The following is a 26,405-nucleotide window of genomic DNA, read 5'->3' on the forward strand; positions in this document are numbered from 1 at the left end:
TCTGATCATAATTAATCTAAACTGATTATTTGGGACTATATATGATGAAATATAATAATGGAAAAACATGGCATTAATTGTGAAGATTCTCTAATTGGTTTTTCATTTATTTTTCTATTACTTGAACTCTATTAAATCTGCTAATTGCTAGCTTTAACAAGTAGTTCCAGTTAAAGGCTTGGAGTTATATGAGTGAGGAATATTTGTCTGTCGTCAATGTGATCTCCCTGATCGGTCAATGATCAGGTTGTCATTCCAGTGAGAAAAATGACATATTGGCTCAAAAGGAATTTAGAAAAAAATAAAAATGATGTCTTGCGCAGTTCTTATATGAGTTTTACTACACTTATTTTTATTTATTTTTTATTTTTTGGTTTTATTCTTCTTAAACTAATTGAATTTTTCGACTCATCATCCATACACAGGACATTTGGTAAAAGAAAAAAATAAAAAAAAAATGTGGTGTGTGGTGTGTGGGGATGATGAGTAGAATTTTTCTTCTTATATATATATATATATATATATATATATATATACTCCTTCCTGCTTAAATCATTGAAATCAAAAGTTACTTTAGCACAACTAAAGTTGATCATCATCTGTTAGACTTCAATAATATATTGAATGCAATTGAGGTGGGATACATTTTTCTTTTATTCCCTCTATTAATGTAAATTTCCATTTCTTCTAATTTGGTTGTGAACGGAATGTTAATTTTGCATGACCTTTTATTGATTAAATCATGTGTCAGCCTCCAAATTTATTCCTAAACTCCATATTTAGTTTCTGAACCTCATATGATCGATCTGGTGTTCATACTATTGGATGGCGAACAGAAGCTATGGCGAATTGGAAAAATAAAATCTCATTGCTTTTATACAATTACAGTAATTCTCTTCAATCTTCATCTCAATCCCTATCATCCTCAGTCTCACTTGATGATGTGGCATGTCACCGTGTGTAACTGAAGACGACAAGATTTAGGATGAAAAGTAACATTGTTCATATTATTAAAACTAGGTATTTTTTTCTCTTACAAGAATTCTTTAAGCCTGCTTTTAGGGGCATCACAGTCACACAGAAGGCTGGTATGTAAAATTTATTATGACCTTGCTGATCTGGCCTCTGTGCAAAGCAGTCCATTGTGATTATGGTCCATAAAAACTGTCTATTTTCCCATAAAGAAAAGATCACCTGCACACCAATTTTTGATTTGAGAAATGTCATTTGTAGGGAGAATATCCTTTCCAGAATTATATGGTATGGTCCAAGCTGTATAGAAATCGGTTTCTTTCTAAACAATCACTTGGAAATGGCAGTGTTGCCAGAAGAGTAAAAGCATCTAGTGAAGGAGCTTCTGAGTTTGAGGGAAGTGATGGAGAAGAAGATTGATTTCCCGAGAGATGGAGCGATTGCATTAGATGTTGAGAGGATGAGCAAAAACTCTTTAGAATCTATCATTTACCATTAACCTCTTAAAACCGACACTTGCAATAAGCATGAAAATGGTACTTTCAACGGGCACTTGCACGTAACATCCTTACTAGTATATATATTAAAAGTCCGTGGCCGGGGCTCAAACATGATCCATCTCTCACATAGATAAGATGATGGTTTATGTACGAAACGGGTGTTGCATCATCAGCCGAGCGCAGAAAGACAAATTCTCCCGCGCGCCTTTGAGTATGTCGACTCCACAGATTATATATATATATATATATACTATTCAATCACCTATCTATCTATCTAATATATCTATGTTGGGCATGCATGCATGCATGAAGGGCCAGGCGACCATTTCGACTCACTACTCTTTACTGATTATCAAATCAACATCACACCCGTACGTACGTCCATCCATTTTATCATTGTCATGAATCACTTGGATATCATGTTAGCCGTCCACTCCTGCTTTAATGATCACTCGTAATCCATGATGATCATGAACATGCACATACACATGCATATTATATATATATATATATATATATATATAATGTACACAAATATTTTGAAGATTCTTTCCACTTTATTCTTTTTTCCACGGCCTGGTTTGGTTACCATCTTATATAATTATTATAATTTTTTTAAACTCCCTTACAAAATATTATAAATAATTTAATTTATTTAAATATTAAAATAAAAATTATATTTTAACAATATTTTATTCACTTTTTAATTTTTATCTATCTCATCTCATCTATGTAATGTCTAAATAAAATACTGTTAAAATATTCAATTTTTAAGTCTTTTTCAATTGAAACCTTAAGCCTCAATATGTAATTAGCCTAAAAACATAAAAACTCAAAGAAAAAGGAGAAAAAAAAATCTAGCTAGCTTCTAATTTTTAATCAAACTAATTCGAACTTGCATTAATTGCACTCAAACTACAATCACAGAGGGATTATATATATATAGTAAAAAACACTAGATACAATTATAGAGCATACAAGGTTTACGTTTTTTTTTTTTTTGAAAAAGAATATAATCTATTATTAAAAAATTAATTTCTTTACGTAGATCTTATTCTTGCCTGCATTTTTAAAAAAGAGTAAAGATGACTTGCAAATTCTCAAGACTACAAATATATTTCTCATATATTGCTATATATGCCGCATAGATGACTAGCTAATTTTTGTGGGGGGACAATACATATAATTACATGAATCTAGATGTAACGAAACGAACATTTGTAAAAAAGAAAAATAATAACAATAAATTAATGAAATGATAGGGATGAAATGCTTTTTTTTTTTTTTTTTTTTTGGAATTGAAACGATCGATTGTCGACGAGCAACAAGAACTTTGGCCAGAGTTAGTTTTATCATGTTGGCCGTGGTCACGAAGTTTGATGGGTACGGCCACGCCCACAGCTAGCGCACTGTACGTGTGTGTCTCCGTGTCCCTCTCTCTCTCTCTCTCTCTGTGTATATATATATATATATATATATAGAGAGAGAGAGAGAGAGAGAGAGAGAGAGAGAGAGAGAGAGAGAGAGAGAGAGAGAGAGAGAGAGAGAGAGAGAGAGAGCATGGCCTCTAATACTCATGAGCTTATTAATTACGATCCCGTAGGCATAATTAAGCCCAGGTATGGTGAATATATATATATGTATATTAAAAGGGAACATTGGAATAATAGGTAAAAAAAAAAAAAAGAGAGTATATATATATATGGTATGAAAACTAATTATTTGATATGCATGCATGGCCATCACAATCAACAGATCATCAGAATCTGCATCTTTGAAAACCAGCTCGAACAAAGAGAAAGAAGAGATCAGAGCATAAGATGCATCAACTTCAAAACTTAAAGCCAAATAAACATGTCAATATTCCAGAGTTCCAAAACCCAAACAAACACATCATAAATAGATATGTAAAACTACCAATTCTGAATCAACTTTAAAACTAATCCCCGAAAAAAACCCCTTAAACTGATCATCAATCCCTCCATCACCTTCTTATACGCAAAGCAAAAGCCTCCCCTCCAACTCTTTCTCCCATTAGCTAAAAGCCTCTCTATTTCAACGTACTCTCACTTCTTAATTACTCACTTCAAGGGTTCAAAACCCACCAAACCAGAACTACTCCCAAAAGGTTAGCAACAGGGGGAAAAATAACGAAGAAAACACTTCATTAAGTTTGTTTTGGTTTGTCTTAAAAGCTAGAGACATTTATAAGCGAAGGGTGAGGTCAAGGTTTACGTGGTCATGAGTAGCATCAGAGGAGACTGGAGAGAGAGCTTCTGGAGTTGCATTTCCATGAAGGCCACCAAGAGGAACTGAGGTTGAGGCGCGGTTAAAGTGGTGGGTGGACTGAATGGGGTCGAGCCAAAACTGTTCCACAAAAGGTGGGACCGGGTTTGCAGGCGGTTCGGTCTGGAGGAGAGAGCTAGCCAAGCGGTCAGTGGGGTAGCTTCTGCGAAGGGCAGCTCGCTCGCGCTTGTGGGCATTTTGGTGACCACCGAGAGCTTGGGAGGTGTAGAACTTGCGAGGGCAGTAGAGGCAAGGGAATAAGCGAGACGAGGAAGCTGTCATGGGCTGTCTCTGTGTTGGCTTTCTGGTGGGTTTTGAGGAAGCATTGGTGGGATGGTTTAGGAAGTCGTAGATAGCTGGGTCTGCCATTGAAAGTTTAGAGAATCGCAGAGCAGAAAGAGAGTGAGAGTGAGAGAGAGAGAGAGAGAAACAGAAACAGAAAGAGAGAGAGGGCTTGGATGTGGGGAGGGGGAGCGAGGTTTATAAGAGGTTTTGGGTTTTGTTTTTATCGGTGCAGAAGGTTAGAGGAATATGATTGGTTGCGAGTGAAATGACGGGACTACCCCTAATGATTTGCATGGTTTTGGTTTGTTTCTCCCCCATCTCCCCATGCATCTAACATCCCTTACAATTAATGACAATTAAGCATGCGATAAATCAGTACTACTACTGCTAATTAATTAGTACTGCAATATGCAAGGCTGAAGTCATGTGTGCAATGTTATTTCAGATGGATGTGATCTCATCTAACTCATATAACTACTTAACGATAAGTGTAGCCCATCATCTTCATTTTAACTCATATATATGCTCGATGAAACACATTCCATTCCATTCCATTCCTAGCTTCCTTATATATATATATATATATATAAAATAGCATACAATATTGCATGTCAAATCATGCCAATAATTGAAACATTTGGGCCCTAGCTAGTACACGAGACAGGCAGGTACGTATTAATACAAGTGCAGAAAATTGGACAAGAAGTCCTGATGGCTAATCATATATGTAGTGGTGATGGTGGTTCCCGTGCTCATGATCTTTTGGTAGACGGCTCATATATGTTACATTGTGAACGGAAGAGGGAAAGGTGGCTCCTTTGGGAAGGTAAGGCTAAAAAATCTACAGGTATATGAGCAAAAGTAGCGTACCCACACGATTCTTTTGCTTTGTTGGTGAGACTTGTGGGCATGGGGGCCTCTCCCTGGGCATGAGAGTGAGAGAGAGAGAGAGAGAGAGAGAGAGAGGCCATGAGCTCATCTTGATGGAAGTGGATGAGACGCATGTACGGCCTAGAATTTGATACACAAAGGAAAGGTCCTCATTGTCCCATCACCTACAACAACTGATGGATGATGCAGGGACCAATATATCGTACTATTTTTAAAAAAATCCACCCAAAACATTAGAGAGAGAAGAGGGGGCAAAAGCGTAAAAGAAGAAGAAAAGGGATCAAAGAATGGGGAGAGAGGGGTTGACACGTAAAGGACAGGAAGTGGAAACACCATCCCTCCTTTTTCTAAGCGCAGATACTAGCTAGCGAGTGTTGGTTCTGTGCTCAGAATCATCAATCGGCTGCTCTTCTCTCTCCCTCTCTCTCATCGACAGCACATGAGCACAGCCTAAGGTGACTAAAAGGGCTCGTCCACTTGGATGGGGCCAGCAAATGCAGAGGAGACACGTGTGGTAAAAGGATAGGTGGGGAACCCACAGGAAGGAGGTAATCGTGGGCAAGGCAGGGGGAGCCAGGGATGGTGGGAGAGCAGTGGCCGACTAGGAATTTTTACGAGGGGGCCAAATTTTCGATACGTTTAAATTTAAAAATGATAAAAATATAAATATATATTAAATTAGATTTCGATAATTTATAATTTACACTTAAAAATAAAATTTTAAAAATTAAACATCTTAATATATATTTCAGGTTTTTTATGATAATATTTCGTGAAATAATATTTATTTATTTTTATTTTTAAAATAAAATATTTAGAATGTATTTATTTCATATAAACTATCAAGTATTTTTTAGAATGTCATCTTTCATTCTAGTTTATATATATGCTAATTTATTAAGTTTTATGTAAACTTTGTATATTTTCATGTCACATTAAGTATATATTATTATAATAGAGGCCTTAAATAAGATTTTTCTTGCTCAATGAAATCTAGAAGATAGAACCTCTCAACTATTTTCTATATACATCACTAATCTTAAATGATTTTTCTTGTATTTTTATTTTGAATTCTAAATTAAGAAGCCTAATATTGTATAATAAAAAACTTTGGAATCCATATTAATAAATTTATTATTTCTCTTAAACTTAATTTTGATTTAATTTTAGTGAGACCACTCTTAAAAATAAATAATATATAGAAATTATACAAAATTTTGAGACTATAGGGAAAAAAAATTGAAAACATATTTATAAGCATATTAAAATTTTATAGAATAAATATAGATTATAAATTTTTTTGGAGGGGCCATTTTCCATATTTATAAAATTATGAATAAAAATTATGATATATTTTTATTTTTCAAAAAATTTTGGGGGGCCATGATGCATGTGGTTCCGCCACTGTGGGAGAGAGAGAGAGAGAGAGGTGATTGGTAGGAAGGAATTTGATTGAAAAAAGAAAGTAATAATCCTTAATTCTAAGGAAGAGAATGGAAGCTAAATGTGAGAGATTCATATATATAGAGGATGCATGGGGCATAAGATGCGAGACGTTGGCCGGTTGGATTGGGGTTGGTGAGAGAATATTATGAAGGGGCAAGTCAGAGTAGACCTCTTGAGAGAGAGAGAGAGAGAGAGAGAGAGAGAGAGAGAGAGGTGATGGAAGTGAATGACAGAGTGATGTTTGTTTTTCAGAAGAAGAAAGAGTGTTGGGGAGTTGCAGTCAGTCAGGACCTATAGTTAATACTAAATAGCGAGAGGAGAGGAGAGGAGTCGACTCAGAGCCCCCACTCCACCTAATTATAGTAACAGATCCCAAGTGGGTGTGTCTGAGACTTTGGAGTAATGTTATTGTAGACTCTTATCTATCGGTTAGGCTACTCCCTCGACTCTTATATACATTACAATTTACATACATATATATATCTTCCATCAGGGGCAGGGCATGATAAAGATGGTATTTAAACATCAAATTATATGGAATCTAATTCTTTACAAGCAAATAAATTTGGGTTAGTGTGTTTTTCAGATGAGATAACTATGGACACAGCAAATAGGATTTTCTTGCTTTTGGCGAGGTTTATTTAATATAGAGACATTCAGTTGATGTCGAAGTATCTCGGATCTTCGGGGAAATGATACTCCACGTTCAGCTGCCATAAAAAATAAAAAATAAAAAAATGTCAAAGACTTACAGAAGAGCTAAATTAATGACCAAGATATCAAAAGCTTCCTTGTAATACGTCATGTGAAAATAATAGTCTCCACAAAGAAATGCAAAATCTTTCTTCTTAAAAAAGCCTCTTGGTGAGGCTCACCCCCATCTAGATAACCGAGGGAGAGCATTCTACTACCATTGCTATTTGCTGTTCTTTCAGCCAACATGACCTACTAGACTGCTGGGCTCACATTGTTCCAGCAAACTACTCAAGCTAGACAAAGTCCCGTTGATCTTAAAAATCATATGCGAAGTGACTGATTCTCTATACAGGTTAAATTTAGGATAGAAGTTGGACACATTAGGCTTTGCCACGGAATTCTTACGTTGAGCAACAATTATTTAATGTCATAAGAAAAGAACATTTCATACCACTGTTTTACATTCTTAGATATAAATAAAATGGGAATTAATAAAGATTACCACTTCACAATCTTTCAGGACACATCTGTTCCTCCTATATTAGAAAATATTAGAAAGATGAGAACATTTAATATTACACTTTTACTTGATTAAAAAAGAATAAGAAAGCAGGTCAGCAACTCGACAATGTCTGAACTATTGAAGCAGGAAACAGCTTATAACCCATTATGGTTTTGAAGCAATAAAAATCAAATGATCATTGAGATCTACCAAACATGGTAAACTTATTACATATAACAAAAAGACAAACATGGTGATGGTAAAACAACCAATTAAATAGAGTTTAAGCCCTCCCCATAGTATGCAAGAAAGATGAGTTTAAGCAATCAACCAATGCACTCCTAGCTAGCATTCACACCATGTATCAAAAGAGGATTCTTAGAATGCCTTAGGGTAAAAAGGCACTCTAAAGCCATACTATATGTGAATTCATAAGCACATACCTTGCCCTCATCAGTATCTGAATGGCGTTGAGGAAACACAGCCTTTAAGTCATTGTATAAGTAGAATCTACGCACCCCTTTCACATCCTTATTTTCTTGTACGGATAGAAGATCAGATTTGCATCTATGAACTGACCTTGAACAATCTTTTAGGAAAGGGCAAATAAAACGGAGGTGAAGAGCATAGCGAAGAGCACCGGCACCAGCAGCATTCTCGTTGGCCTTTGAACAACCATGTGATTTCCTGAGAGTCTCATGGCATTTACCTCCACAGCCGCTGTCCTTCCCCTCAATCTTTTGGCATTGATCAGGGTCGCAACGAGGCTCAAACAAGAAGGATGGGTCACTTAGCCCTCCTAAATTAAGGGATTGCTCACACAGCTCCCCTTTATCCATTGAATCAACCAATTTCGAGTCTTCACTTCCACTAATTTCATTTTTTTTATCTATGGATCTCACTGCATGTACAGTGTCAACTCCTGTATTCCTTACTTCATTGCTAAACCATATGGGATGGCTTTTCTGCAAGGCCGGAGCCCCCTTGTCTATAACTTTACTGTCTATATCTACATTCCCTCGCTTCAACTGTGCAGAATTTGAGCTTGATGAAGCTAGGGTGAGCTTCTGGCGCAAGAATGTCTACTTACATTTAAAGAAAAGGAACTCAGAAGATTCACAGTATATTACCAGGTACATACAAAAGATAGATGCACCATTAAATATTCCCCACCCTCAGCTCATTAAAAAGGGGGTGGTTTTGGTGTTTTTTTTTTTGGGGGGGGGGGGGGGGGGGGGGGGGGGGGGGGGGTGTGAGAGAGAGAGAGATGCACATATAATAAAAAATGATATTTGCATGTACAGTCATAAAATGTAAGTGAAATCTTAAAGGACATACTATCCACCAATTGCAAATTAGAAGACAAAACTTCAAATTTAGAATCTCAAAACCATGAAAATATTATTAATTTAATAAAATTAGGTCAACATGAAAATCTGCAAGCCAAAATTATTTGCTACAGGAAAGGAAGTATAGCCACACTGGAATTTATTTCTTGTATAGAATCTATAGATGCCCAACAATTCTGAAAGTGCATCTGAGACTGCGACTATAACAGCAATTTTATAACCAATGGTCTAGAGTAATAGTTTTTTATATGACCCCGCTGATCCTACAAGCTAACTCAACAGTTTCATTAACACAACCCCGGCCCCATAGTATGTCCATATTGACAACTCAACAATATGGATGTAGCATGTCCAAATCTATGTAATAAAACTGGTGATGTCTTGATATTCAAAAGAAAAGCCACATCTTTCGGAACGTTTGGGAGCCAAAAAGATAAATAAGAGAACAAATCTGCTCTTAAGTTGATGAAACTGGCAATCATCAATACAAGGATAAATTATTTCAAACTTAATATGGTCTTAAGCAACAAAGCACCTGCAATACACAAGCACTAAAGACAGTTTCATGATAACCATGCTTTTTAGTGGGGTTACACAAGCACTAGCAATATCTATTGCACCAGAGTAAGACACAGAGAAAACTAGAAGACACAATAACAAAAGAGCAAAAAAAAAAAAAAAAGAAAAAAAAAAAGAAAAGAAAAAGAAAATATATGTTCAAAGGTAAGAAGAAGGACAGTCTGCGAAGCCATCAGGTCGCTAACCTCAGATGTCAAATTAGAAAAGACTGCATGAAACATTCTAATAATGTTATATTTAAGTAAATTATTGTCATGCAAATGGTGGAAGTTTTCGGGCCACTGCTAAAATTTGATATCATATCTTTGAAATGAGAAATAATAAATCCAAAATCTCAAATGAGTCACAGCACTCATTCAATCCATACTTGGGGATCAGAGCTCATCTTACTTTGGTACCAGCTGGCATGTCACTCAAATCATAGTTGCAAAGGAAAGTGTGAAGAGGTGTCTTCTCTGGATTGCTGAGAACCTGTGGAGAGCAATTCAATTTAGTAGTAAACATCTTCAAACATCATCATATGTTGCAACCATTATAAATAATACTTCTAGAACTCTTCTACAAAACTGAGAAAAAAAAGGACACAATCATTTCATGCAATATCAATCATGAAGAAATATTCCAATAAGAAAAAAAAGGAAGAAAAAGCAAACAATTACTCATCAACTTATTATACAGTACTACATGATTGTTTTACCCATAAAAATAGATCTTGTTAACAAAAAAGATAGACCAATGCAAACATACCACTTAAAAATTCACGCAAAACCCCTAGGGGATGGCTCAAGTGGTAAAAACCTTGAGCTTGGGGGTATGCTCCCCCCCCCCCCCCCAAAAAAAAAAAAAGCAAAGAAAGGTCTAAGGTTCAAATCCCCTTGAGTGCAAACAACCTCTAGGGGCCATTGGCTGAGGGATTTTTCCCTTGAATTACCTTAGGTGCACTTGCGGGAAACTCCTTGCTGAGGGCCTATGCACCCTCGGGATTAGTCGGGATGCTATTCCCGAACACTGGTGCCAATAAAAAAAAAAAATCGCACAAATTTGATTGCTCTATGATAAAAACAGACATGTTCTTGGAAGCATGAAAGCAACAAAAAAATAACACAATATTCCCACATACTTCCACGAATTGCCAACAACTCCATATTTGGGGTACTTTTTTACCTAAAAGTTTATGGCAATGCAACCACTTGTAACTAAAAGATCAATATTTGTTTAAATATGCAATATGTAGGTATTTCCTCTTGTATACTTCCTGTGTACTTGGGCTATGCCTATTTATGGTAATAAAACTCCTATTAACTATCAAAAGAAAAATACGCAGTACTACATTCTATCAATTGATTCACTGAAGTATTCCTAACAAATATGCAGAAATGTTAGATTACTTTGTAACTACCAGTTAAATAAATAAGAATTATATGTCATAAGCCATGAGAATAGCCAAATCTTCAATGGATGCAAATTATGCAATGAAATTAAGAAAGATAATCTCATCAACTTGGCTATTCAAGGCTCTATGACTTAAATTTGGCTAGGTGAAAGAAGGTTGTACTGCAATACCTTGTCTATAAACCAGACAATCATTAGAAGGTGCAGCAATAATTCGGACAGAAACTACAATTGTTGTCATGTTTAATACAAAAGTCATATTGGTGATACAAGAGTTCATAAATCATTTTCAAGACATAAGTGAAGTACCAGTTGTATGCGCCCTTTCATAGGAATGCGCAGGCGTCTCTTCACAGTTTGTGAATCATCATTGTTAAGTCTTTGTTTCAGTTTTTGGCCTCTGCACTTGTTCAATGATGAATTACCCGTGAGATCTATGGATGCATAATACAGCAGGTAGCAGTCTCCATCTACACTGGTTACCGAAAATGGAAGCTTCCTTGATTGCGGTGAAAAATTCCCTCCAGTGATGCTTAGCACAGCTAGAAAACCATCAATTCTCTACATAAATAAGATGCCAACAATAAGCAGCGGACTCTGATGTCTGCGAAGAATAAATTCCAAAAACTCAATATAGGATACAAACAAAATCACTTGCGCAATATTTAATCATTGCTAACCTGACAGAGTTTTCCAGATAAGAACCGACCAGACAATAGAGATTCCTCAAATGAACCAACCAGGGACCTCCTAACAGGAAGTCCACTTAGACTTCTAACGAGTCTCACGCATTGGGAGGTTGGAGCTGACTCTTGGGGAAAAGGCCAACTTACATCGGTATTACTTTCCAAGGAAGATGGACGTAACTCTTTTTGCAAAATGCAAATCTCTTCAAATGATTTACTGCCAAGCCTATAATCCTCTTCTTCACGGGCAAGGATAATACCTTTGTCAGATCTCCCAAATGATTGTTCTATATTTTTTAATGTTAAATGACTGTTCTCCCTCTTGTTCTCGGTAGTCCTGCATCCTCCTGCAGTTTTCATTCTTTCAGAAAACTTAGGACCAAGAGGTGACAAAGAAAGTGAAGGGGAGACGACCATTTTGGGAGATATCGATATTGCCCCACTTTGAGACCTTATCTTACTTGATTCTTTGAAGTGATCAAGACTAGGTGAAGGAAAAAAACTACTACAATCAGGTGGTTCTTTGTTTTCCAGCAAGGGGCCATCAGTGAATAACGTGGACTCCTTTCTGCCATTATTGTTCAGCGTGTTCTTCTGTTCCAAGAAACTTGTCAAGGTGAGATGGTTTTGGCTACCCACATTTGCTTTCTTATTATCTTTTGCAAAAGAAATGCTAAAACTATCATTCAAGGCAGGTGAGTTTGCCTGAATGTTTCTGCACCCAATGTCTAAATGATCGCCATTAAATTGATCTGGAGAAAGCATGCTACTCAATGGAGACAACAATCGCTTCCTGACTAGCGATCCACTACACTCGGTTTCATTAAGTGTGACATTATTCTTCACGGAAGAATGAACATGGCCATTAGTCAGAGAACTTGTTCCACCTGATCTAAAACCCACGACCCTAGAAACAGGGTTCTGAATATTCCGTCCGCTTTTAGTAGTGAACCAACCACCTTTATCCACTGAACCAATTCTCATACCATGAATATTGGAAGTAACTTCCATTGCCCCTCTAAACTTAGACGAGTCTTCATTAACTTTTGCAAGCTCCAAGCAGGTATTACTGCAGAAATCTATCTTAGAAGAGAAAGGTGGATTCCCAGTAGATGGGCTCATGCTTTCACTGTGCATTCCATCCATATCAGAGGTGCTCACATCAGTAAATCGAGGTGGATTCTTCAAAAATGTACCTGACGAGGCTGCTTCAACTTCCTCACCAGTTTCACTTGAGGGAACTTGAGGCAAGCCCATGAGTAGTATTTGCAAAAACTAATGCGTATCCTATCTAAAAGAAGAGCTTAATGACTTGCCTTTCTCTTTTTCCCTTCTAAGGTGCAGTTTTAGTTTTCATTCACCCCCCACCACTTGTATGAATTCACCATTCTCCAGTGAGTTTTCTAATCAACAAAAATGCGTTAATATAATCTAATGAACACATGCATGGCACAGTTACTTGATAAAAAGATAAGCTCCACCAATTCTGCTACATTCACGCCAACAGCATTGATCCTCAAATCTAGAGAGAAGCAAAATACTATGTATCTACCACTGGCATCCACATTCCCAACATTTCTACTCCCATTCCCTTAAAAGGATGCAAAGAGAGACCCAAGCACATAATAACTATCCAAAAATCGCGAGCGGCACAGATCTTCCGACCACCACACCAGTATACAGAGCTCATGGCTGCTGAAAGAATCAATGCATAAGCCTGAAACACATCGGCATCAAGATTTTGGCTTATTGCCACATGCGTATCTGAATTGCCATCTTTCTGTATTGACACAGCCAGAGCAAAAAATTGATCCGTTTCAGCTCCTTTTTCATTGATCAAATGCAAATAAATCATAGAATTCTAAAAGTGATCGACATAGGAAATCATAAAAAACTTGCTAGACATGTTTTTGATTCACACCAGAATTTTAAAGATAATAAAATCGAAGTAAGGAAATTAAAAGACAAAAGCAGACTCTCAATGGACGACGAAAACAACCCATAAAAGGGAGGGGGGATCACATATGAGATGCTTCCAATGTAGCCTATTCATGCCTCTAGAACTGATTTGAAATTTGTGGCATTCTCTTGCAATTAGATGCAAGGAAAAGAAAAGGACAGCAACACATCAGAAACCAAAACAAGCTGCATGTTAATTAAATCGATCAAAGCAGAATTCTCAAGCGAACCGCGGAATATTGAATAACCCAGAAACGTTCCCTCTAAACAATCAGCCAATGACTACGTCAAGAACTCACGAGGGGTTACTCATACTATTCACCATGAAACTACCAACCTTAAGCTCCTAATTCATAATCTACTAAAACTAGAAGCATTTGTTTCTTCCTTTTCTTTTGTTTATTTTGAATTTTATTAAAAGTAATAATATATTCCAGTTTTCACAGACCTATATAATCACAATTCCTCCAAAAACGATCAAATCAAGGCAGAATCAAACTAACCACAGCATTACCCCATCTTGATCACCAAAATCACCAACTAAGACAAACAAACAAAAAAATAAGGGTTGGTTTCACATATTTAATTCAATTAAGAGACCCACCAATGAAGGCCTATGATCAAAGACAAACCCAGTAACCAAATCATTTCAGTGATCTCCCATGTCAAATTAAATCCAATCCTCAGATCAGATAACCATTTAAAATAATATAAAATCAGATCAAAGTTAGGTAAGAGAAATGGGAAAGAGCAAAAATGAAAGGGGTGTTGAATGATTCGATGAAATTTTCTTCTTACTGGGTCTAGACGAATGAGGCGAAAGATAAAGAGGTAGCAAGGGAAGAAAAGGTGAAGGTGAAGGCGAGGGTTTGGTATGGCTTTGTAAGACTGATAGGCAGACCCATCTCTCTTCCCCATGTTTATAATCCCAAAACAAAACACCATCGTCATCATGTTCATAATTCCCACAAACTATTTATTTTCTGAAACTTTTTACAAATACACGCTTATTCTACTTTTACCCGATTATAACTCATCAATGCTGAATCAATGGATTTTTTTTAATATAAAAAGAAATATTGTTCAAATTTTAATTTAGACATAAATTGAACCTGAAAATATTTTTTATAATTTAGGTAGAGATCTATTGAACTTTACAAGATTACATACTACTGTAAATAGTGAAGATCTCAATATTAATACATTAAATTCTACGTGTTGTTTTTAAATGTATTCAATTTATAAAATAAAAAAAAAAAATCGTAAAAATTCTAAGGATATCAAGTTGCATTTCCACAAAATATTGTTAGTAAACCACACTAATATAAATAGACTTATAATACACATAAATAAATCTGTCGTATGAAAGAATTTTATGTAGAAGGTTGTCACTTATTTTTGGTATTTTTTATCAATTATATTGTCAGAAAATAACATGAAATATTTACTTTGTTTTTCCATTGTGATCTATTGTATCTATCTATTTCTTTATAAGACGCATTCAATTCAATAAAATATATATATATATATATATATTGTGTGCCTCTGTATTCATACAAGTTAGTAAAAAATGAAATATATTGTTTTTTGAGTAAAGTGAATCTGTTGGAAAAGAGGGCGGAAAAAGAACTTTTCAAACTTAAAAAAAAAAAAAAAATACACTAAGAATCATTATTATTTTGGTGCGAGCCACATGAACATTTAGGCTACATTTCAACGTTGAGATGATTTTAAATTATCCAAATTAATATATAAATAATAATATTTTGTAAATCCGATTAAGATATATCTAAATGTATTAAATAGGTTAAAATATATTTAACATTTTATAAAAACTTAAAAATGTAGTTGGTCTCACTTTGAGATAAATTTGACACCCAAACATAGCCCTCATATTAATAGTAGTATTATTTTGATTTAAATATTTTGCCAATAATACGACCTTTCCCAAACCCCAGTTGCTTAATGATTTGAAGAGTGGCATTGGTGATACGAAATTGTTTGAGAAAGGAGGGTTTGAATGTTGAATATCATTAATAGGTTCAGATTGGAAGATGTTGAGTCTAATTAGCGTCCTTCACGGCCTTACAAACCGAGCAATAAATGTCTCATATGGACTGCTGCAGTCGGTATTGACGGATTTGAATAAGGGCTTGTTTTCTGTACACATAAATATTACACGTTACTCAAACACAGAAAAAAACTTAGGTGCTGACTGACCAAGACAAGCAGAAAAAACTCTCTACTCTCTAGCATGGTTATCCCATAACATCCGGTTGAAATGTTGATTGTCACCCCAATTGATTTACATACAGGAGCAGAGCCGTGGCTGTCTAAAAGGGTCTCGCTGCTGATTCCATCATCTTCTTAACTCTTGTCAGTTTTTCAATCTCCTTGAGAACCTGAAATTTTTGCAAATACGGTGCAAGAAAGGACACGGCTTAGTCCTATAATCTAGTTCGCAAACCGAAGCAAGTTCTCATTGTAACGATATCTCCTCACCTCTAAAGTCATGTTTTCCGTGGTTACAGCATCAAGATCATCATAACCTAATTGGCAAGCAACCTCTGCAAAGAATCAGAAGCTCTTAGTACCAACAAGAACATATAGTTGAATGCGTGATGGCATGAGTGTGAGAAATTATGCATGGGGATATACTTTGTAGTGAAACAGTTGCATCTGCAGTAGCATATCCACCTCTCGTTTCCTCATATAAAGTTGTTAACTGAGTCAAGACCTGGCTATCAAGTGTCAAATTTGTGAATGATTGAGAGGGCCAAGAGCATCAAAACTACTGCCTTCATTTTTAAAGATTAACAACTGTGATAAACAATAGGCCAGATATATGACTAATCAATATATAGGAAGTCGAGACCTCTGAATAAGCTTCAGAAGCAAATAATTCCAAATCAGAAAGTTGAGACTGGTTTTCAAACACCCCTCTGGCCACCATGTCTAAGGGTACATCAATCCATATTGAGATTCCATGTCTCAAAAACGCCCTATATATGTATATATGTCAAAAGGAAGTCAGAATAAGTAGGAAACTAACATTAATGGTGATAGTTTCCCGTGCAAAAGACTAATTGTGGGGAATTCAGAACTGGTGGTAGCATAATTCTTACAGATTAGCAGAACTCTGAACTGCGCCATCTCCAGCACAAACCACCAATCGTCCCATGGATGACAGCTGTTTCAATACTTCAGTCTGCAGAAGCATGGCAGTTCAATTACAAGCCAACTTATTACTGTGCAATTTGTATGTTAGATATTTTGAAAAATCTAGTAAATGTACTTTTAGAGCCTCGGCCAGCCTTAATAAGTAGATTGATCATATGTGTTCTTTCTATTGTTGAACTCCACTTCTATTTGGAATTGTCTTAGAACACAACTAACTTTACAGGCCTTAGAGGTTCATTACAAAGACAACAGAAAGCAACTACAAGTACACTTGAAAGTTCAAACAAATACCTCAGACTCACGAAATCCCTTTTCATCGCTCTCCTTAAAAGATTTAACAGCAGATGCACCTCCAGCAGCTTCCTCAACCAAACTGTCACTGGGTATATTACAACCCAAAACACAAGTTTAGCTGGTAGGAGTTACTTGATTTCCTGCCTTTTCAATTTAAAATGAATGATACCTGTCGAAATAATAATATCGTAATGCATCCGCTAGAAGCTTCCCCAAACTTGTTTTTATGGAGCTTTTCATTCCTTGACACCATTGCAATCACCACACCAAAAGTACATATGCCAGAATGAGCATGAGATTTAAGAATCAAAAGGTATTGCTATGTCTCCAGTAATTCTTACCCACAAGAAATATTGAAGTTCCTTTCAGTTCTGTGGACATATCCATTGCTTTGTTCTGAATTAAAACTGAACAGTTAAAATGAGAACTTCAAACCACAAGACGTTAACAGGAGTAAATTCTTCTCACCCCGCGGTTGTCACAGAAACAATTAAAAAATAAATTTCCCAGCTTTCCCCCTTACTTGCAAAGCATTTTCTTTTCTTAGATTGGGTCATTTTTGTTTTCCTTTTTCCAAAAGAACAAAAAACATTGTAAGATTGGGCAGCAGGGAATGACATCTCACCTTCACTGCAAAAGAGGGATCAATCACAGCATCCTTTGTCGTTGAAACTTTAATTTGGGCAAAAGTGAAGAGAAGAGAAAGGGTAAAACAAAAGGAAGGGAGTTAGAACTTGATAATATGTTACTTCACAACCCTTGAATGGTGAAAACACAAAATCAAGTTGACTAAAATTTCCCCATCCAATCCAATTATATGCAAACGGTTACTCATGTCGCTAGTTCTTTTTTCCTGTAAATTGCCATAATGGAGACAACGTGATTATGGTAACTTACTTTGGCACACATAAGGCGGACAAACGCTATGGCTCACCAACGAGAAAACCAAAATCAAACAAGTGAGATAAATTTCAGAGAAGATACAAATATTGATAACGTGTACTTAGGTAAATTACTGAGAAACAAAACTCATTCCACCAAAATCCAAACAACACTTCAATCAGGAAAACGAGCCTATATGTATAGAATAAAGAATTATAATCGTCTTGAACAATTCAAGTAGTTCTGTAACTAAAAAACAACGGTTGATAAAGCAAAAACAACTCAAAATAATAATAATAATAATAATAATTTTTTGTTTCTATCTATCACTCTCCCCGCCTACAAAAAAAAACGCAATAATGACAATATTATTCAAAGGAATCGGGAAAAAAAGAGGGGAGAGAGAGAGAGAGAAAGCCCCCGCCCGGGGGGGGGGGGGGGGGGGGGAGAGAGAGAGAGAGAGAGAGAGAGAGAGAGAGAGAGAGAGAGAAAAAAGAACTTATTGGGTGTAGAAAGCGACTCACGGAGAGTGCCATCGTTGGCCACAGAGCAACTCGAGGAGAGAGAATTTGGGAAGGGAGCGCGAGACGGAAGGGATGCAGAAAGAGGTAGGTGGAAGCGGAAGAAGCTGGGATTGTGACGAGTGGATATGGAGTGTGGGAAGCTGGGGAGGCGGAAACTCCGAGGTACTGCTTGAAAATGGAGCGACGGAGTACGAAATTGGGGGCCACCGCAGGAGGAGTGCAAGGTTAGAAGCTCCATCTAGGGTTGCGAATGTTATCGGTTTCCCACTTTGGCTCGCTCAGCTTTTGCAACTACCACTGGACTGATGATTGACACCACCTCATAACCGTATAAACTGTATCAACTCTAGTTTTTTTTTTTTTTTTTTTTTTTTCGCTCTTCGTACAAAAACAAATGTAAATATATATTTACAAATAAAATTGGCTGACATTTTGACATTCTTAATTAAAGATTTCTTTTACTCAATTCAAATAAAAGTTTCAAAAACTCAAATAAAAACTTTTGGTTTTGTTGGACTTTAATTTCCAGGCCCTAGGTTGCAAGCCTGGGCCTGTATGTGAACTCAAAATGATAGCCATAGGCCGATTGATTCAATTATAAACGACTGTGCGTATGATCCAAAGTAGAATACGAGTAGAAGGATGACGGCGAACACAATCGATTTTAGATTCTCTCTTTTTTAAATCATTAATTATCTCAAAATTTAAATTGATTAAAAAATATAAATTTAATCAATTAAATTATATTATCTAATACTCTCCTCGTATGTACGCCAACCCCCACCTATTTTAAGAAAGAACTGAACATCTAAATTGACAACTATAGTATATTCAGGTTTAAATTAAGAACAATTAAATTTTTTTTACTGATACCAAGTGTTCGAAAATAAAATTTCAACTAATCCAGAAAGTGCACATATCCTTGATAAGAAATTTTTCACAAATATACCTCAAATAATTCAAGAGAAAATTCTAGTTTCAATGGCTCGTAGAAATTGTTTGCACTTAAGAACAGATTTGACCCTTAGATTTTGACAGAACATACCACCAAAATCAAAGCCTTTTACCATTTGAGCCTGCCAACCCATAGGGGTTTACGAATGCAAGTGTAGCTCATATAAGAATGACTATTCTGATACCGCGTTGAATCATCAATTATTTAAAAAAATGTAATTTGATTGGAGAAGACTCATTAAATTAACAATGTTGAGACACATGTTTATGAATGCAGAAAGTGAGAAACCTCAAATAGTCGTTGCTCTGCTCCCTCTATTTGGAACTCCTTGGTATAAATGAACAAAAATTCTTCATTTGAAGATAATCGTGAGATGTTAAAATGTCACAACTGACTTTAGAGTTTAGTTCTCATCCTTATCAATAAAACAAGCAATGGACAAAAGACTCGGACGAGAAACTAAACCATACATAAAACGTCATATTTACAGACCTGTTCCCAACAATAAGACAATGACCCAAAAACAATCTTCCGCCAGGCCAACCCACGGGGAAAAATATTAGCTCTCACCTGCATGTGCTGCAGATATTAAGAAAAAATAACGATGTGCCCAATGACTAATGCAAGAAAATAAATTCTTATTATTGTGCAAGAATTTGAAATATAACATCAATATAAAAGATCAAAATGTTACCACACCAAGCTTGGGTTTGACCAGAGTGAGAGGCTGCTTCATAAACAGTTTGATGCAGGCTTAACGTTTTGACAGGGAAATGGGTGTTAATGGAGGTGAAGCAACTTCTTCAGCCTTGCCTGAAACTTGGGGAGAATCCAAAAGCTTTGTGACTTGTATTGCCATCGCTCTCTGACCACTTGAGGGTATAGAGAAACTCCGAGGGACAATTAATGGTGGGACTGGAAGTGGAGAAGCCGCAATTGACGCCTCCAAAGGAATTTTATTTATTCCAAATGGCTCCTGATTTCTGAAGGACAATGGAGCAGAGTGCCCCAGTAAACCATGAGATTTTGCCGGCTTGGAGGCTAGATTACCTGGGGGTCTAGGAAGCTCGTGAAGTTCACTTATCTTGGGCGAAGACACAAGGGGTGGTGAAGCACTTGGGGATACTTTTGGAGATAAAGGCTGAGGAATTGGCAACCGAGAAAGCATTCCAGAAACTACTTGGGGCAATTCAGCAGATGCAATGGGACCACTAGAAGATAAAACAGGCTTTGTTGACCCCGGCTTACCAATTAATGGGCCAGAAAAAGCTTGTCGCTTGATTTTGCTACTGTCAGAAGCATTAACTGTCTCGAGCTGAGAAAGTGAAATTCCCTGCGCCAAAGGAGGGGGTAGCACAATGGGGGTATTATTAATGTTGCTCTCTTTGAGGACAGACACACCATCACCAGAATCCTTCTCATGCTTCTTATCTTCCAATGGGGAAGAATGCCACAAATTGTGGGTGCGTCCACTTGGCATCAACTGGGGAACTGAAGTACTTGTTCTTGATGAACTTGAAGCCTTTGCATCAACTGGTGTGGGCAACACATATGTGTTAGGCCTCCGAGTAGATGAAGGTTGCATATTTATTACTTTTTCAACTGGATCAAACTTTTCTGTAGATATTGGGGCCGAATGGCTACCCACTCTAGGTTCTCTACTTGAGATTCTGAGATCATCTTGGCTTTTGTCAAGATTCATCTACACAAGGAAAGTGTAAGACGTAAATTTAAAATTTGTGGTTTTGGTTATGTGATTTATATTTGTTACTTTAGTCTTTTGCAAGCTCAAAGTTAAATGACGGTACTTTTACACCAGAAATATATACCAAGTAAAGGCATGTAGCGTACCTCTGCATTTTCCTTAGTCAAAGCTTGGGGAAACGTAAGGCCGGCTTCATCTACCTGTGTAATCAGCTATCAAATCATAGGCACACGAAAAAGGCATAATGGAAGTGAAAACAAGTCCAGACTGACATATGATTATCACAATGCCAAAAATGTTTACATTTTTATCATTTATGGCATCACACCAATGGTGAATCTACAGGGAGGAAGGTGCCATACAGCCATGGTGTCCATGACTTTTAAACTTCCTGCATCCCTTGAGATATTTTCTACATATACAGCCCAATTTTTACTACCAAACATTCAATTATAATAAAAAATAAAAAAACTAATATAGCCCCCATTTTGTTGGCATATCAAGGGGCCACATATAATCTCCCACCCTCGCTCTCAAAATACGAAAAGAAAAGAAAGAAACAAGTCCTGAGTCAGTTTTGGGCTCTAAATAGTATCATCAACAAAAACAGATTATCCAATTGATACTCACCTCAATTGAACTCCTGGAAACACCATCAAGCCCCTGCCTATTTCGTCTATAGTCAAAACTCAATTCCCCAGCACTATAGCTATTCTCGCCATCATCCTCACCATCTTCACCATCTTCCACATCATCATCTTCAAGTCCACTGAACTGGTAATCAATATGTTGCTGTTCTGTAACCCATCTAACATGTGGCTCAACAGCCTCAAGTGATTTGAGTCCCCTCCGAAAGAAATTCAACTAAACTCAAAGTAGAACAAAAAAAGGGAAAAGAGACACATCATCCTCAAACTCATAAAAACAACTGTAAGTTATTGAAATTTGAGAATTTTAGAGATATAAAGACAACCTGAGCCGCATGGTGACGAGCTGCTTGTGTTAGAAGACTTCGAGATTGCCCTTGCTTAAGAGATTTCAACCGGAAAACACATAGATTGGCCTCCTCGGTATATTCCTCATGAGCTGCGTGCAGTTGCTGTACAGTAAAGTTTTCACCTTTCCCACTCTTCGATCTTCCTTTTTCTCTCTGCTGTGCCATCATGTATTCATATACATCTCTGCACACAATGTATTACATTTAGAAGAAATTTTGCTTTCAAATCCAACACAATTGATCATTTTAGAATCATCATGACCTCTTTTCATCGCATTGTATCTTCATCTCCTGCACCGGAAAACAAAACGACAGTCAATCTAGATAATACAAGGTGAAGGGGAACTTCCTGGGCTAGTGATGCAGAAGCATTTAATTGGTTTGACAGATAGTATCCTATTTGTAAACAAAAGATTACTGGGTTTTCAGACCAACTAAGTTGAAGGTAAAAGGCTCTGAGAAAGCCTATGGCTGTTGCCCAACCCTCCCATAGATGTGCAGTGTTACAATTATCATCACCATAACCCCTAGGGATTGGCTCAAGTAGTAAAGGTCTTGGCCTTGGGGGTATGCTCCCCCCAGGTCTAAGGTTTAAATCCTCTTGGGTGCAAACAATCTCTAGGGGCCATTGGACTGGAGGATTTTCTCCTTGAATTACCCAAGGTGCATTTGCAAGAAACTCCTTGCCAAGGGCCTGTGCACCCCCAGGATTAATCGGGACGTTGTTCCTAACACCCGGTGCCTAAAAAAAAAACAATTATCATCACCATAATCATCATTTCAACTATAAATGCTTCATTTTGGACCTTTTTTTACAGCCAAGTAAGAAAAGTATAGGTATCTCAAACAATAATTGAGAGAGAGAGAGAGATGCACACGAACAAACCTCAACAGTTCGAAGTTCATTAAGAAGAGACTCCGAAGGGTTTGTGATTGTTGAGATTATATGAGAGCGCTGAAGCAAGGAAAGAAAGGTCAATATGAGTCTGAAGGTGCTAGCTAAAAGATAGGTCAATAAGTACTTACATAGCTATCAACAAGTTTTTGAAGTTCAAACTGCACTTTCCCCAACATTAGCAAAACTTCACCTGTTGGTAAATGTGCAGCAATTACAACACCAGCCATAAATGATTTAAAACACCTCAAATTCAATCTGATGAATAAAACACTAAAAGAATTCTCCATCCACCCCCACCCCTCACAAAAGAGAAGGAAAACAAAGTAACAAATTTTGGTTCTCTTACCACTTTCTTTGTTATCATGTAATACAGTCTTCTCCAGCAGACAAGCACCCATTTCTCGCAGTGATTCTGAGAATTCTGAAAGTATAGATGGAGTCAAATGAAAGAGTCGATGATGTTTAGTTAAACAATTAATATATGACAATATGGTCTGCAGCTGTCAAGCATATCCAAAAATACTCGATAGCTTATAGATGTTCTTATCATGCTGCTACATTATAGCTCATACAGAACATCTAAATTGGTTTATACCTCACATCCCGCTAGTTTGTCAGAAAAGCAACCGGAAAAATTGTTGGCAGAATAAGGTTATCAAGGAAGATACTGGATTTTACAAGATATAATAAGTAAGTTTTCATGGAAGATAGTAAAATAGTTACCATATGCACTATTTGTTGTAGCAGCTGCTGCAGAGAGTATGCTATCATAGCAATTTCTCATCTCTTGCATGTCCTGCAAAGTAAAAAATAAGAATAACATAAAACTGATGAGAATAATAATTTCACAAAGGACCTAGATAGCACATCAAAATCCATCCATAGGAATTGGTGGGCATAATAGATGGAGTACATAGAAATAAACGCTGTCAATAAAGTTCCTTTCCTGACGAGAACCATGACATTATCTGCAGTGTGGGTGACTGTCAATAGCTGGGCATTATGTTTAACCCTGCAAGCTAAATAAATCGAAGAGGGAATCACAGTCACCCACACTGCAGATAATACTAAGTTGAAAATGTGGAAGATATTACTCCGCAACAACAATTCACAATTTAGAGATGATAATGGAAAGCAAATATTATCCACATTGAATGAAATATTCACACGTGAAGGGCACAAGGCAAGTAATTATTAACTTATTTTGTCTGCTAAATATTATCTCCTCAATTTACCATAACGAATGCATAGCCACTCTGAAACAAAATCTGACCATTCTATTATGAGAAACTACTTAGTTTCAGCGTTGGCTCCACCTAGATTTCTATTAATATAATTTTTACTTAATAAAAAACCTTAATTTCGCTGAATGAATGTTTTTTAAAAGAATAATGCTATACACCATACTCCCATCCTACCTTCATCCTACAAAGTAAGATGTGGTACATTCATCACCATTGAATAATGAAGCAATATCATTCAATGGTGATACTTGTGCCACATCTTACTAAGTGAGATAGTAGTACGATGTATAGAATCTTTTCAAAATAATATAAATTAAACTGAATCTTCATGTATAATTGTCCCAAAATTTTCACACAGCTAACAGAATCAATATTTTACCGAGATTTAGGCAAAGATGTTTAATTATTTACTGCCGAATCTATTTCCCCAGGTAAACCCGGAGCTATCTTCAAGAAGCCTTCGATTAGAGTAAAGCATTGAATTGAAGAAATATGAAAATCATAATCAATTACAGTTAACTGAGTTTTATCAGAGAGGGAGAGATTAAGAGGGCAGTTTGGGGGAGTACCTTTGCAGCCTGAGCGAGCTCATCCAAGTGTGCAGACGGTAGAAATCCCGTCTTCTCCTTGGCATCGTTCTTGTGCAGTGCCAATCTGCGAAGCTTCCCCAACGAGGACTTCATTTCCCCCGAACCCTAAGAACAATGACCGCAAACAACAGGTACAGAGAGAGCCACCGCAGACGCCCTTAGAAATTAAATATTAATAATAATAAATACGCTTTCCCCTGTCCCTGGGAATTAAAATCGAGAGAAACAAACATACAGATTTCACCTCCAAAAGCCACGGGTGGAGTGGTATGGGCCTTTTAAATTCGATAACTTCTACCACATTGAAGAAGAATATGGAGGAAAGAAAGAAGAAGAAGAAAAAAGCTCGCTCTTTGTGGGTCAAAACGACTCGTAACAGATCACAGAGAGAGAGAGAGAGAGAGAGGAAAATCATAACGTCATTCACCGAAGTGAAAATAAAAAATAAAAAATACTCACTTCTAGGACGACACGTGTTCGGAAAGGCCAATTTTGGTAATCCGTAAAATGAGAGAGAATATTCTCTCTGTATCCGAGAGTGTAGGGATTGACAAGTGGACGTTGAAGAAAGTGAGTTGTGTGTTTTAAGTAGATCAGAGAGTATGCGATTTTTAGAGGAAGAAACTGGTTCTAGTACGCATCATCTCATCCAGTTGCTGTTCCTCCGGGCCGCCCTTTTACTTTGAACAACCGTGCTCGCCAGGCGCGCGTGGATCAATTCGTGTACACTCGCGGTGAATTAATTCAAATGGAAAATGCTTCTCCCACATAAAAAGCTGCCACCGAATTTTTTTTTTAATAATTAAGAAAATATTTATAAATAATGTTATAAATTTAAAAAAAATGTATTAAAAAAAAGTTCAAAACAAAAAATATATATAGATACCATTTAGTCAACAGTACCTTTGATGGAGTTTATCTATGAATGTAGCAATTCCAATTCAAATATGACTCGGATCTAATATCATTTTTTTTCCATGATTTACGGTAAGACAGGCATTTTATTTTGCACCATACGCACCATCACTAACGTATACTCAAAAAGTCCTTTTCAAGAGTATTGAATATAAGATCCCATATTCACGGAGAAAGATCTTCAAAACCCTAATTGTAAAGGAGGAGTGACACTCGTAACCTTCAAAAGTTGGAATATCTTTCACAAAAGAAGATTACAGGGAAGCAAGGGTCGGTAGTACGTTTCACTGAGCCATTGAAGAATTACAAAGAGAGCAAAAAGAGGAGTTGAAATGAGAAAGTAGCAGAGAGAGTAAGGGGCCGCGATAGTGAAGTTCAATAAGGTAAAGATAGGGGGAAGAAAAAGAAAGTAAAAAAGGACAGGAAAATGAAGAGGGAAGAGATAATAGCAAATCTCATCATTACCTGATTGGGTAATGCAATTGAAACGGAACGTGGCGACGGTTACTTAGTAACATATGCACGTCTCTCGAAGTTTAAAATTCATACTTCTTGGTTCTTGATAAGTGAAAACGGCAAAGCAAGCCAATGAATGGGCTATTGGTAGCCCATAGGTCCAAGACCCCAACAAGGTAATAGGCCTGCAACCCGGCTGGAATAGCTGGGTTTTTATCCAAT

The 26,405-nt window shown here is 36.7% G+C and overlaps 4 protein-coding genes across 20 annotated transcripts; all 4 read right to left on the bottom strand.

The window, feature by feature from the left end:
- Positions 1–3,278: 3,278 nt before the first annotated feature.
- On the bottom strand, positions 3,279–4,450 carry LOC122302188 (zinc finger protein KNUCKLES). Its single transcript, XM_043113332.1, has one exon. It carries the CDS (start codon positions 4,125–4,127, stop codon positions 3,678–3,680), a length of 450 nt encoding a protein of 149 aa, XP_042969266.1. The 5' UTR covers positions 4,128–4,450; the 3' UTR covers positions 3,279–3,677.
- Positions 4,451–6,883: 2,433 nt separating this feature from the next.
- LOC122302239 lies at positions 6,884–14,502 on the bottom strand. 3 transcript variants are annotated; one of them, XM_043113398.1, is made up of 7 exons: positions 14,148–14,502; positions 11,579–13,364; positions 11,208–11,459; positions 9,897–9,977; positions 8,022–8,660; positions 7,579–7,612; positions 6,884–7,090 (listed from the first exon to the last, which is right to left on the bottom strand). In XM_043113398.1, exons 2-6 carry the CDS (start codon positions 12,839–12,841, stop codon positions 7,583–7,585), a joined length of 2,265 nt encoding a protein of 754 aa, XP_042969332.1. In that variant the 5' UTR covers positions 12,842–13,364; positions 14,148–14,502; the 3' UTR covers positions 6,884–7,090; positions 7,579–7,582. The 3 variants fall into 3 exon arrangements, with proteins under 3 accessions (XP_042969332.1, XP_042969330.1, XP_042969331.1); XM_043113396.1 differs by lacking the exon at positions 7,579–7,612 and having other exon boundaries at positions 14,148–14,501; XM_043113397.1 differs by lacking the exon at positions 7,579–7,612 and having other exon boundaries at positions 14,342–14,497.
- A 1,054-nt stretch (positions 14,503–15,556) lies between these two features.
- Positions 15,557–18,746, bottom strand: LOC122302243 (probable inactive shikimate kinase like 1, chloroplastic). 3 transcript variants are annotated; one of them, XM_043113413.1, is made up of 11 exons: positions 18,424–18,746; positions 17,643–17,689; positions 17,359–17,413; positions 17,187–17,259; positions 17,015–17,102; positions 16,669–16,751; positions 16,419–16,545; positions 16,202–16,280; positions 16,046–16,110; positions 15,857–15,945; positions 15,557–15,703 (listed from the first exon to the last, which is right to left on the bottom strand). In XM_043113413.1, the coding sequence occupies exons 1-10, from the start codon at positions 18,659–18,661 to the stop codon at positions 15,877–15,879; spliced, it is 924 nt and encodes a 307-aa protein (XP_042969347.1). In that variant the 5' UTR covers positions 18,662–18,746; the 3' UTR covers positions 15,557–15,703; positions 15,857–15,876. The 3 variants fall into 3 exon arrangements, with proteins under 3 accessions (XP_042969347.1, XP_042969346.1, XP_042969348.1); XM_043113412.1 differs by having other exon boundaries at positions 15,557–15,945; XM_043113414.1 differs by lacking the exon at positions 18,424–18,746 and having other exon boundaries at positions 15,557–15,945; positions 17,359–17,424; positions 17,643–18,238.
- Positions 18,747–19,712: 966 nt separating this feature from the next.
- Positions 19,713–25,242, bottom strand: LOC122302240 (uncharacterized protein At2g33490). 13 transcript variants are annotated; one of them, XM_043113411.1, is made up of 14 exons: positions 25,057–25,199; positions 24,792–24,917; positions 23,892–23,997; positions 23,702–23,774; positions 23,325–23,399; positions 23,107–23,168; positions 22,967–23,035; positions 22,739–22,822; positions 22,343–22,371; positions 22,057–22,264; positions 21,714–21,947; positions 21,230–21,295; positions 20,073–21,080; positions 19,713–19,948 (listed from the first exon to the last, which is right to left on the bottom strand). In XM_043113411.1, the coding sequence occupies exons 4-13, from the start codon at positions 23,769–23,771 to the stop codon at positions 20,133–20,135; spliced, it is 1,845 nt and encodes a 614-aa protein (XP_042969345.1). In that variant the 5' UTR covers positions 23,772–23,774; positions 23,892–23,997; positions 24,792–24,917; positions 25,057–25,199; the 3' UTR covers positions 19,713–19,948; positions 20,073–20,132. The 13 variants fall into 13 exon arrangements, with proteins under 13 accessions (XP_042969345.1, XP_042969339.1, XP_042969337.1 ...); XM_043113405.1 differs by lacking the exon at positions 23,892–23,997 and having other exon boundaries at positions 21,230–21,283; positions 25,048–25,242; XM_043113403.1 differs by lacking the exon at positions 23,892–23,997 and having other exon boundaries at positions 20,078–21,080; positions 25,048–25,242.
- Positions 25,243–26,405: the final 1,163 nt, after the last annotated feature.

The sequence above is a fragment of the Carya illinoinensis genome, chromosome 3 (assembly GCF_018687715.1).
Source record: "Carya illinoinensis cultivar Pawnee chromosome 3, C.illinoinensisPawnee_v1, whole genome shotgun sequence".
Taxonomy (NCBI): Eukaryota; Viridiplantae; Streptophyta; class Magnoliopsida; order Fagales; family Juglandaceae; genus Carya; species Carya illinoinensis.